Source organism: Odocoileus virginianus, unplaced genomic scaffold, assembly GCF_023699985.2.
Source record: "Odocoileus virginianus isolate 20LAN1187 ecotype Illinois unplaced genomic scaffold, Ovbor_1.2 Unplaced_Scaffold_8, whole genome shotgun sequence".
NCBI lineage: Eukaryota > Metazoa > Chordata > Mammalia > Artiodactyla > Cervidae > Odocoileus > Odocoileus virginianus.
In genome coordinates, this window is record NW_027224270.1 from 2,531,754 (window position 1) to 2,544,743 (window position 12,990).

The following is a 12,990-nucleotide window of genomic DNA, read 5'->3' on the forward strand; positions in this document are numbered from 1 at the left end:
AATAAGCCTCTTTTCACAAAGAATCTAAGGAGCACAGTTCTGTAGTTCACATCATGTTCTCTGGCCATTGTTAAAACCAATAATGAGCCTAAAAAGTCAGAGAAATAACAGACAAAATAAGACTTACGACCTCCATCCCTGCAAGGAAAATGAGATGAAAGTGAGCATTTCTGTGCAGATGCTGCTTTACTTGACTGACCCCTGGAAGAAGCAGAGCAGGAGCCAGCTTGCCCGGAGTACTGGGAGTTCGAGTCTGGATCTCGACCCCGTCTGAGACGGCCAGAGGACTGAGGCCACGAGAGATCTGGGGGTGCAGTTACTCTCCTCTCCAGTTACTTCACCGCCTGTGTCTCTATTCATTATTCTCACAGGCAGAGACTGGTTTTCCTTTTTCTTCCTACTTAATTCCTCAATGCTTTCTTCTTCATGTATGTTCAGTTCTTCCTTCTTTTCTCCCTTAGCCTTCCACATCCCAGTGTAGGAGCGTATTTGCTGTGTGTCTCTGTGAAGGGCCCACGGCTGGTCGACTGTCCGATGGTGGGGCCTTCTTCTCTGATGTTACTCTGGAGCTGTGCCTCTTACCATTTCTCTCCCTCCCTCCATGGAGGCAGACAGCAAAGTTGGGATTTCCTTCAGTATTGAGGAATCTTGATTTCCATGGAGTTTTAAAATTGTACAAATGATTTTATGATGATGGAAAGATATATTTCTTTGACTGTTTAAGGTAGTTCAGTTCAGTCATTCAGTCATGTCTGGCTCTTTGCGGTCATCACATGGGGAGGCTAAAACATGGCTTTACATGTGCCCAAGCCATCTAAGATTATCAGCACACATTGGCAGCTTTTCAGCAGCACAAAGAATGTAAATGGAAGAAAAGCTCTTTCTGATGGGCAGTAAAATTAGGCAAATTTAAAATTAGGCAAGCGGCTCTGGTCCCATTGCAGTCAGTCTGATTTTCCTGTGACGGATTAAAACTCAGGAGTCACTGTGACTGGGCCAAACGCCCGTGGGCCTCCCAGATCCCTTGCACCTAACTGTCTTCAGACCAGGCAGGGCTGTACGGCGTGCTGGCTGCTGACATACGCAGGCCAGCCCGGACACACATTTCAAGCTTCTGACTCCTCCAGCCACTTCTAAATTTGAATGAGATATGACACCTGATGAAAAGCAATATGGCATCGCAAGTGACTGTCCGAGACTACATATGGAACCCAGGGGTATACAAATTCAACACCTTGGGGCCAAAACTGGCCAGTGGGAAAGAGGAGGAAGTTCCTGGGCAGGTAAATCCCCTCTCTCCCCGCCGTCCCCTGAACTGGAAGGCGTGGCGATCGCGTGGGTCCTCCGGGGAGGGACTGTGTGCCAGCTGGGTGCGGCTGCCCCTGACTGCCTTGGCTGCTAGTCCAGGTTTCGCCACGCAGTTTACTCTCTGTGGATTGATGACTTTAAAAACCCCAGTGTTCTCTAGTTTCTTCTTTCTAAGATTCTTCCTGGCCTCCACTTGAGTCATGACCTGCGTTCAGTCTGGGCTTCAGCATTCAGGCGAACAGGGAGGAGACGGCATTCACATTTTTCTTTCATTTCAATTATTATTGCAATTCTGTTTTTTTTTCTAGTTTCTGCTTTCAGATGTGTAATGTTAAGGTTTCTGGAGTAGCGGTTCTCATACTTGTGGGCTATAGGAGCCCTGTCTACTCTCTAACTCACTGAGAATCCCAAATAGCTACACATTTACTGACTCAACGGTAAAGAATCCACCTGCAGTGCAGGAGACTCAGGAGATGCGGGTTCGATCCCTGGGTCAGGAAGACCCCCTGGAGGAGGAAATGACAACCCACTCCAGTACTCTTGCCTGGAAAATCCCATGGACGGAGGAGCCTGCTGGGCTACAGTCCAGGGGGCCACAGAAGAGTCAGACACGACAGCACAGCGCACACAGACACGTTTACTGTATTAGAGACTGAAGAGTCTCTGCAGTGAGAGATTCAAGAATTTTGAGTATTAATTAACTAAAGCTATAGTAGTAATAAATCCAGTTCTAGTATATTTGAACATAAATAATATTTACAGTGAAAAATAAGTTTATTTTCCAAAAGATAAAAATACTTAGAAGAGTGTCATTATTTTGTAAATCTCTTTATTATCTGGCTCAATAGAAGACAGTTTAATTCTCAACTGCTTCTGCATTCAATTTGTTTTGTTTCAAGTATAGAAAAAAAAAAAAATCTAGCCTCACCCAGATGCGTAGTTGGAAAAGGGTAAGTCTTTTATATACCCTGAAAAGAGTCTTAGGGACCCAGAAGGGCCCTCCAGTCACACTTTGAGAGCTACTAATCTTAAGTATAGTGGGAAAATAATTACCCTTTGCAAAATTAACTTTAAAGAAAATTAACTCTAAATTAAAAACAAACAACTACATTAGAAGTGTTATTCCAAATAATCTAATCTGTTATGAACATTTCCAGAGTTTAGATAATTTTCAAAGAACTAATTTTTGAAGGCATCCCTATATTTAATGTATTGATATAACATGATAAAACCACCACAGTATTGTAAAGTAATTAGTCTCCATTTAAAATAAATTAATTAAAATAAATAGATTTGCTTAAAATTCATATTGGTAATAAAAGATTTTACTATAATGTGAAAAAAGTTAAAGGATATCTCTGATACTTATTTTAAATGGATCAAAATTATGAAAACAAGGAAGAAAACCTTGTATTACATGAACATTAAATGTGTAATAAGAAACATAGGTTTGACTGTTAACAAATCTTAGATACACTCATTCTGAAATTTTTTTAAACATCACACAATAATGAAAAAAAATATATATATATATTTGTATTAGTGAGGAAATTCAAGTTGTCCTATGGAGAAGATTGTGATTAAAAAAAATCCATATTCACTGGATGAATCCTTCTTACATGAGACATCTAAGATAGTCAGACCCATAGAAGTAGAGAGCAGGCTTGTGCTTCCTGAAGGATGGGTGAGGAGGGGATGGAGAGCTGTTGTTCAGTGGCTATCAAGTTATACAAGGTCAGTAAGGTCCAGAGAGCTACTGGACAACACATTGCCTATAGTTAACAGTAAGATATTGTTTGCTTAAAAATTTGTTAAGAGGGTAGATTTCACATTAAGTGTTCTTAACCCCCCACCCCCCCCACACACACAACAAAGGGACACGGGAAACTTTTGGAGGTGATGGATATATTTATTACCTTGATTATGGTGATGGGAACTTGTGTCCAGACTCACCACATTGTATACATTGATTATGTGTGGGTTTTTATATATCATTTATGCCTTAGCAAAGATAGAAAAAGTGTTACATTTTTAAAATAATTAAAAAATTATTATGTATATGGAGATTTTCCTCAATAGCATCTGCAGAGCTGAAATGGAGTGTGAGCCAAGAGCTCTTCGGAAGAAATCTGTCAGTGTCTGCCTGCTTTAGCAATGCCTCTCTCTGTCAGAGAGCTCCCATCTGATGCAAGTAGAATGTCTTTTGTTCAATAGCAAATTTTCATGAAATGCGTGATTTTTTTCACTTGGTTTGTGAACTCGTATAGTGTTTTCCTCTAACACCACATCGCCCCCAAACCGTGCTGTCTACACGCCATGGGTCAGGCTCCCGGATGTCACTGAGTGGCCACCAGCAGCCCACACATCACACTAGCATCGCCCGTGCACACTCGAGCAAGTCTTTCTTCACTTTATTTTAACAATAGTGTGACTTTTAATGGCTAATAACTTCAGAGCCTTTTAGAGTTAGCCCACTGTTTGAGTGATAGCAATGTTTTGACTCATAGAAGAATGATCCTCCACTGAGCAATGAAATTTTTAAAACAAAACTTGTTTACAGCTTATGTTCTTCTTCTTATGGCATTTTATAGAGGAGTTTTATGCCCAAAATTAGATTATAATCTTCCTCTGAAAAAATCAGTTTTATTTGTTTTTTCATATGCCTGGCATTGTTTAATATGAGCCTGAGCACATACAAAACTGTATTAAACCCTTACTATGTGGTATGCATTTATTACATATACATTCACGAGAGATCCTTGGCTCCCCTGGTTCCAAGGAACATGTTTTCTTTTTGTCAAATGGCTCAGATTTGTAAGCTTTCCTCTGCTGAGATATTTGGAGAATGTGATGAAAGCTGTATGCCCTCTTCCATCCCAGAAAACATAGGTCTGAGGAACTGCTTTATCCAGATCTGTACTGCAGGCTTCCATGTCAACTAGAATCACTATTTCCTTAGACCCCTTTACTTGGCTTCAGCTTACATCACTGGTGGCATCAGGCAGCTCCAGACAGTGTCAGTGGAAGAGGGGATTTGGTAGCTCACGCAGTAGGAAAGCTCAGGGGGCAGCCTCGCTGTGAGGGGCTGAACCCAGTGGGTCACAGCCAGCGGTGCTCATTCCTCTCTGGCAGCATCGGCTCCGCTTTCAGGGACGTGGTCTCCAAACGGCATCAGTGACAGTCCCTGGTGGTGGCCGACTCCATCCTCTTTTTCTCTCCCAGTTTCAGAGGAAAAGAGGATGCTTTGTTGATTATTTGAGTAAAATGTTGGGGGAGGCCTGCTTCTGATGACTTGGATCTGTTGATTCTCTGACTCAGTCACTTCGGCTGGAGCGCAAGTCCTCTGACTGGTCAGGCGGGTGATCCGCTCACTTCTGTGGGAAACAAGCAAGTAAAGTGGCTGACAGCTCCAGTGCGTTTAAATAAAAGAAAGGCAGAGAAGGAGGAGGAGTAGGTTGAGACGAACTTGTGCCTGAGTGTGACAGGGATGCCTTGACAGCGGAGGAGCCACGTAAAGGGTCTGACGGGCTGTGACCCGTGTTTGCAACTAGTCCCCTTCGTGGCTGAAGCCGAGGGGAAGGACATGCAGCTGGGCAGGAAGGGAGGGCGGTAACGTAAGAAAAAGGCTTAGAAATCCACCTGTGCCATTGACCTGATCCATCCAGTGGTTATTGCTGTTTCTGACTCTCTGCTACAATGAAGACATTTCTAAGGTGGGAGTATCCTTCAGTTTCTCTCATTTTGCCTTTTAGGTGGACAAAAAAATCGTAAGAACTGAGATAGGAGTTCTTCTTCGCCTCTCACATCCAAACATTGTAAGTGGTTTTTAGCCTACTATTTCAAATAATCTGCAAAGTTGCAGAATGAGACTTTTGTTCTTTACTGTCCATTCTGATGATAAGAAGGAGATTCTTTCACTGCCAGTAAGTAGCCACCTTGGCCTAATTCTTGTCCTTATCTGATCTTGTTTTTCAGTTCTTTAACTGAATAAATCTTAAGAATAATACCCCTTGAAAGAGTTTCAAAATGGGCACACCCGCAATATATACCATTGTTATTTTCATGCATGAAGATAACTAAAATTGGAGAGCTATTTTTCACTCTAATAAAACACAGGCTTTTTCCTTTTGTGTGCCTATCTTATTAATATGCCATTGCTGAAAATGCCTGTGAAGAAAATGCATTGCTTTCCAAAGTCATTTGAGTCTCCTGTGAGAGAGTATTTGCTTCAGAAACAATGCAAAGATTCAAATAAATAATGTGCTTGACTGGAGAAAATAAAATGTGCTCGGAAGCTCTGCTCTTGGCTATGTCCAGATAAAGGCACTGAGGGAGAGGGCTGGGGGAAGCTTACTTGAGCCAATGAAGTGAAAAGAACAAAACCATTTTCCAGGCCACAACTTATTTTTATAAAGTGAGACAGTTACTTAAAATATTTTACTCATTTCACTGAGAAATTTGTGGTGTCTCAGAGGATGACCAGCATGCTTCGGCTCAAGGCCAAGTGCTTACAAGTTGTTTATTAGTTAGCAATTCAGTTGTAAATATCAGAAAACTTGAATATGGTGGTCTAGACAAATATTTTTCTTATAAGAAATCAGAAGGTAGGCAGTTGTTAGCAATAGTTCAGCTCCTCAGTGATGTCATCCAAGACTCATCCATTGGTTCTCCCATCTTTTGTCCTTTTCGAGCCCCCTGCATTGGAAGCATGGAGTCTCAGCCACTGTGCTGTGTGCTTAGTCACTCAGTCGTGTCTGACTCTTTGTGACCCCATGGACTGTAGCCCACCAGGCTCCTCTGTCCATGGGGATTCTCCAGGCAAGAGTACTGGAGTGGGTTGTCATGCCCTCCTCCAGGGGTATCTTTCCAACCCAGGGATCGAACCCAGGTCTTCCTCACTGCAGGTGGATTCTTACCAACTGAACCACCAGGGAACCCCAAGAATACTGGAGTGGGTAGCCTGTCTTCTCCAGAGCATCTTCCCGACCCAGGAATCAAACCGGGGTCTCCTGCCTTGCAGATGGGTTCTTTACCCGCTGAGCCGCCAGGGAGGCCCCTCAGTCACTGTGCCACTAGGGGGCTCCCGCTCTCCCGTCTTCAGGGCGCGCGCTTCTCCCTCCTGGCCCTGGGACGGCTGGTCTACAGTCTAAGCAAGTCTCCACGTCTGTGTCCAGACAGAAGGGAGCGGAAAGGTTTAACCAGCAGAGTCTGATAAAAAGAGTAAACGCTTTTCCAGAATTTCCAGTTGCAGAATTCTCTTCAGATTTTACTGCACAGCTGGTCACACAATTACCCTAAACCGCATGAAGACTGGAAAATTAAGGACCTGGGTTATCATAAACGGCTGACTAACCATAATCCATAATTTGAGACTAGGCACCTTGCTTCCCTAAACAAGAGTTCTGTTTGCAGTAGAGTAGGGAGAGCAGGGCTTTGGGTAAGCAATTAGCAAAATTTGCCGTATACAGTCATCATTTTTACATTACCTTATTTCTTTCAAAATGAAGTCTATATGAAATTTCCCTTAAATATATATATCAGTCCCGGTCACTTGATTCTCAGAAGAAAATATCCAAAATTGGATGGATTATCTGAATATCATGAAAACCCTGTTATGATCAGTCAAATCACTATATCTGTTACTTTTCTGAGTATTCTTTTATCTACTAGCAACTCTTTATCTGTTAAGGGATTCCCTTTCTATGCTGATAGAATTTAACCTGGTCTGTTCTGTCTCAGACCCCTAATTGAAGTCCTGTTCTGAGAGAAAGAAACATTTGCATCTCTACCAATCATGATGGTTTCACATGGTTTAGGAGGTTTTGTTTGCTTCTGCTTTGGTTTTTTAAAATTCAGTTGAAATTCAAACATTTGGATGATTTGGCAAAATTTAGGAAGTGCTTCTAGGGCAGATATCTTTAGCTGTCAAAAGGAAAAATATAAAAGTTCAAAAGGCTCTTTGAACAAATGAGGTGACTGATAAAGAAACAACTGGAGAGTGACAAGTGCCTGCCTGCTACTGGAATAAGGAACCTTTATCAACCATAATCCAACGTGTCGCTATCACAGACAGTGCGTTGTAACCATAGTTTTAATGATTTCCTAAAGATGACAATAAAGAATTTGTGATTTTTTTAATATCTTTTCCCAGATAAAACTTAAAGAGATATTTGAAACCCCTACAGAAATCAGTCTGGTCTTAGAACTCGTCACAGGAGGAGAGCTGTTTGACAGGTGAGTGGGTCCTAGAAATGTAACTACAGTACAGTTTTGCATCCAATCACCAAAAATAACTGGAGGGAAATTTCTCCTGAAATTCTTCATTATGACATGTTATACCAGTTGATAACTTCTACTAGGATAATTCTTCAATATTTGATAAGATGTGTGTAAATGAAAATTTGGGATGCTTAGTGAATGAAAAAAACATTCTATTTACTTTTGCAAAGATCTACTTTCTAGATACAAAACAGTTTAAAAAGTCTTACTAAATCTAAGCTCAACAGTAAGATTTAAGAGAATATTTTGTGAGAAAGTATTTGATGAAAATTATAGATAGTTTAGGCGTGTATTAATAGTATTCTTTGTTATGATTCAAAGCTCGTGAAAATCGATTCTCTCCAAATGACTGTTTCTAGGCCCACTTTCTTTTATAGGCTCTTTAAAGAGTTCCAAGTTGCAGAGAAAAATATGTTCTATTATATCCAATTATAGCCAATTTTGGTTGTCTGTTCATACATTCATCACTCAAGGCAGAGGTTTGAGGGTGGCAGGGAGTATGTCTAGAAATCTGGTAGAGCGTAATACAGACACGTTATTTGTGCAAGTTTTAAGTTTGTGCATGCTTTAAGTTTCCATAGCTCTCCCACCCTCCTCATCTCAGAATTCCCTGTTTGCCCTGATGTGATCTTGGAACCTCTTTGCTGTGCTGATCAGGGTAATTAAACAAAAATGAATCTGGAAGAAGACAAAGAAACTGAGTAGGCTTATATTAGAAATGTTAAGAAACTGCAGTTTCTGTGATGTAAACATCTTATTGGTTGAAGAATGGGTGAAGAGATAAGTGGACGAAGGCAGAAGAGAGGGTAAGGACCACTGATGTAGCCTGAACGCCTGGAGCGCAGTAAATTCTCAGTAAATAGCCGCTGCATGGATGAGTAGTGAACAGCTGCTGCAGTGAGTAGCCTCTGAGAATATGTCTGAGGGAAGCAGGTTTAGAATGTGCTGGAGAAAGGCATGGCCCCCATTCCCCCCTCCCCAGCTCCACCCGGTTAAATTTGCTGCCTCTTCAAGAGCTTGCAGAAGTCTTCAAACTTTGCACTGTTGTTGTTTAGTCACTAAGTCCTGTCCAACTCTTTGTGACCCCATGGACTGTAGCCCACTAGGCTCCTCTGTCCTTGGGATTCTCCAGGCAAGAATACTGGAGTGGTTTTCCATTTCCTTCTCCAGGGATCTTCCTGATGCAGGGATCGAACCCATGTCTCCTGCATTGGCAGGCAGGTTCTTTACCACTGAACCACCTGGGAAGCTCCATTTTCAAAGGTCTGTTTACTTTTAATGTTACACAGTGCAGATTTTGACCTTCAGATTGGAAGGAGCAAAATGGCCTTGATTGGAGCCACATATGTATCTTCAACAGATACATAGTTTTGTTCAGATGCATATTAAAGTTTCCTTAGAACAGGTTATGTGAATAACCAGATTTTTTAAATTATAGCATTTAGACTGTGTTCATTCTTTACAGATAAATGAATCACCTGAGATACGTAAGCATAGGTAGCCTCCACATACACTTCTTGTGGGATTTGGTTTATAATCATTTGGACTCATTCATGTTGTAAATCCTGACTCAGAGTGGTTTGCTTAACTTCTCTGAACCTCAGAACAAATCTGAAGCTTTTGTGTGATGCTAAGGAAGCTGGATGCTAAGACAGCTTTGTCTTAAAACCATCGTGTTCCCTTGTGCTTAGTCAAGACTCTTCTGGACTAGTTCATTTGAATGTTGCCTAAATTTGTCCATAGTTGTCCTTTTTCAGTGCTTCGTTAGCTCACTCTTTCATGGACATATTCCTTCTTCAGGTACATTAATAGAGTCAAATTACAGTTAGATCCTGCTGGCTCTGGAGCCGTGAGGGCTCCCTAAGGAAGACTGACATATTTCCTTGCTAATTGTGGTCTACCAGAGAGAAACCTCCTGTTCTTTGTAAATAATTCCAGGACAGGAATTTTCACAGTTAAGTAAATAGTATTTGCTATGTACCTTCTTACCTCTGTTTGTTTCAGTCATTTTGGAAATAGGGATCTCTCTTCCCCTTATCCCCAGCCTTTCTGGGTCTCTTATCTTGTAGTCTAGTTGATTTTGATGGAATAGAATTAATTCAGCTATAGATAAGAATGAAAAACTAAATGTCAATAAATTTCGTTTATAATGATAAATGAATGAAATATTCAGATTTAGCAGAGGACATCTAAAGAATGGCAGACAGCCAGTAAAGCACTCAACCAACTACTCTATAAACTCTTAGTGGTCTCAGATGATAGACTTTCCCCACCCCCCACCGAAAGTTGTCCACATGTCTGTTGCTGTATCTGAGATGAATGTGGTTTCTCCATTGAATTACTTAATCCTACAGTTATCTTTAAATTTGGGTCAAACTGAAAATATATCCTGCATTATTATCCACTTATTGCTTTCTTTCTTGAGAGATCAAAATCATACTATGGTCTCTTTTTCCTGTACTTAGGTCAAAATCCAAATTTATTTAATTGTAATAACATAAATTCATTCCTGGTCTAAGGATGACTCTAATAATATCTAATGAATGAACTAATGGAGCAACTGATGAAGAGATAATTATATTAGCCCATTGTAGTCAAATGGTATATGATTGTATTTTATTAGCAAAAGATCTATGTTGCTGTTAAAAACCTAAACCAATAAGTACAAGTGAAATCTGCTGTTTCTTGTAGCATATGCATAGTAAATTGCATGGGACAATGGATTACAGGTTTTGGAATAAAATCAGTGATATTTTGTGCTTAAGGAAATTCCCCCCAAAAATCTGCACAAAATTACAATATCATGAAATAAAGAAATCTCCAGAACATTTTCTTTTCCATCTTTCTCAGTCTAGTTACAATTCTTATAAATTTATTGAACTTTTCAAGTGGATAAGGTATGAGATTACTTAAGAGTAAATTTCCATTTTTTTCCCCAGAAAATGATTGTATTATAAGGCAACTAATTCAGCAGTATCCTTCTGGTCTTCTAATTAAAATTTTTAATTTTTTTTTGTTTTCTTTTCCTGATTTTTGTTTAACTCTAGTATCAGAATATCTTGTGAATTTTTAAATTTGTCTTTTTTCTGCTTTCTCCTTGTGTTTTTGCTTGCCAGGCTATGCTTGTTCACATGCCAAACATTATGTATAAAAGGTTTTAGAATTTGAGGCTTTAAATGCTGTTGCCTCAAAAAAGCAAATTTTATTTTGCTTCAGTAGGCAGTTAAGGTAAAGAACAGATCACTTTAATCTAATCAGGCATTGGACTGATTCAAAGCTGGGTTTCCTGAAAGCAAATCTATTTCTTGTCAACTCTTACTCATAGGTTTTGCCCTTTAAGGGTCCCAGTTGAAGCCAGGGGATTTTTGCCAAGGATCCCCTTCCTTGGCAGATCCTAAATGCCAGCTTCTGTTCCCTCTACTGTGTAAGGTGGCCTGTCAGCTGCTGATTTTTAATTCCTTTAAAGAAAAAGCATAAGCATCAGATATCAGGTTACTTTTCTGTGTTTTTCTTCTCTTCTAGAGCTTGGCTCCTAAAGCCTTCACTTCCTTGGTAGCTCTGGTGTCTTCAAGTACACTTTATATTTTGTTTAGCTTGTTTTCATTGTTCTTAGCTGTAGGCTTGTCCACCGCACCACTACTGAGAGCAAAAATTCAGTACATATAGTTTGAAAAGTCCTTTCACAGCCAGCAGTGTGTCTTCCTCTTTCAAGCCCACCCTTTGGGACAAGCAGGATGAAAGCACTGTCCCACTCCATAGATGTGGAACCTGAGGATGGCAGATGATCTTCCCCGGATAGGCAGTCGGTCTGTCTTCTGGTCCAGCCCTTCGTCCCCATGTGGCCTCTTTGTCTTTCTTTTTAAACCCAGTTAGCCCCTTTCAAATTATTTACAAGAGAATAAACTGCTGTTTGTTTTGTTTATGGAGAATCCCTGATGTATTGCTTGAAAAGTGAAAGTGAAGTCGTTCAGTCGTGTCCGACTCTTTGCAACCCTGTGGACTGTAGCCCACCAGGCTCCTCCATCCATGGGATTTCCCAGGCAAGAACACTGGAGTGGGTTGCCATTTCCTTCTCCAGGGGATCTTCCCAAACCAGGTCTCCCGCACTGCAGGCAGACGCTTTTCCATCTGAGCCACCAGGGACGCCACATGGCCTTGTATTGCTCGGTCCTGTGCAAAAAAGTCTTTAAGTTACTCAGTCATCTTTCAGCTTTGTCTAAGTCATTATTATTCTCATTTTTTTTAAGACCACAAACTGTAGAAATTGATAGGTCATACAGTCAGGCCTGAAACTCACATCTGTCTGACTACAAACTTGTTTTTCATTTCCCCAAACTGAAAATATTCTCTTGCAAGAAAATAATCATTTTTCAATATGCAGGAGAAGTAGTGGTTATATTTGGGGATTATGCATTTAGCTCATTAATTACCTGACAGAGTCCCTAGTATTTCAGTCCTGATAGTCATTTCTGCTTCAGCATTCCTGGGTCTCTGCTCTTGGTGGAAATAAATGGAATTGTCAGGACACTGTCATTAGGAAAATATCCTAGAAATGGACATTAGGACTTTCCTCCAGTCTTCATGGAGTTTCGTCATGGTTGGTTTTATGGTTAACCAAACTCAGAACACATCTGAATTTGTGAAGACTAATGTTGAAATGAAGATATGTAAAATCTTACTGTCTGAAAGAATAATCAGTCACTATAATGAGAGCCATTTTTGAGTGCCTTTTGGGGTCCTGGCAGTGGCAAAGCATTTTACTAACCATGATCTCATTTAATTCTCAACAGCAACACATATACAGCATAGGCCTTGATATATATATTTTGTAGACCAGATAACTGAGGATCAGAGAGGTCTATTAACCACCATTAGGTCACTCAGTTTACAGTGGATCTAATAACAACAGCAATAATTAAATGGAACTAAACTCTAGTATGTCAGATTCCAATGTATATGACTCTTCTAACATACCATACTGCTGCTATGTAAGCAAATGCCAATATTCTTAATATTTAAAAATGAAACTTCAAATTAGTGACATAACATTTTATTCTGCTTAAGTGTGGCTTAACTTAAGCATTAATGTGTGTATATATGTGTATATATAAATACATCTTCTCTTTATGCAGTTTTATCTGGCTACATATAAACAAAACGTTCTTTGATTTGCAGTAGATTTAAAGTCTACTTTTTCAGAAGCTTGACTATAAAGGGAAAAATAAGTGAGGCCGTAGAAAGAGACATAGGCCAAACGGAGGCTTAGTCACTGTTTTAAACTGGCATGCTGGTAACACGTTAACTTGCGGATGGGAAGGCGCCTACTGGATAGGGAAGCAGGAGAGATCTGGGAGGGACTTTTATTTGGAACAACATCCCAGAGAAGACCCTGAGGGAATAAGA

At 40.4% G+C, this 12,990-nt stretch overlaps 1 protein-coding gene across 4 annotated transcripts in view; it reads left to right on the plus strand.

Moving 5' to 3' along the window:
* CAMK4 (calcium/calmodulin dependent protein kinase IV) overlaps positions 1 to 12,990 on the plus strand; it is a 234,397-nt gene that overhangs the window by 140,429 nt on the left and 80,978 nt on the right. For 2 of the 4 annotated variants that reach the window (XM_020889513.2, XM_070462693.1), the window contains exons 3-4: positions 5,061 to 5,123; positions 7,460 to 7,542. The exons of the other annotated variants lie outside the window; for them this stretch is intronic. In XM_020889513.2, the coding sequence (XP_020745172.2) occupies positions 5,061 to 5,123; positions 7,460 to 7,542 (146 nt within the window). The remainder of the gene's footprint in view (positions 1 to 5,060; positions 5,124 to 7,459; positions 7,543 to 12,990) is intronic. 4 annotated transcript variants of the gene reach the window in all.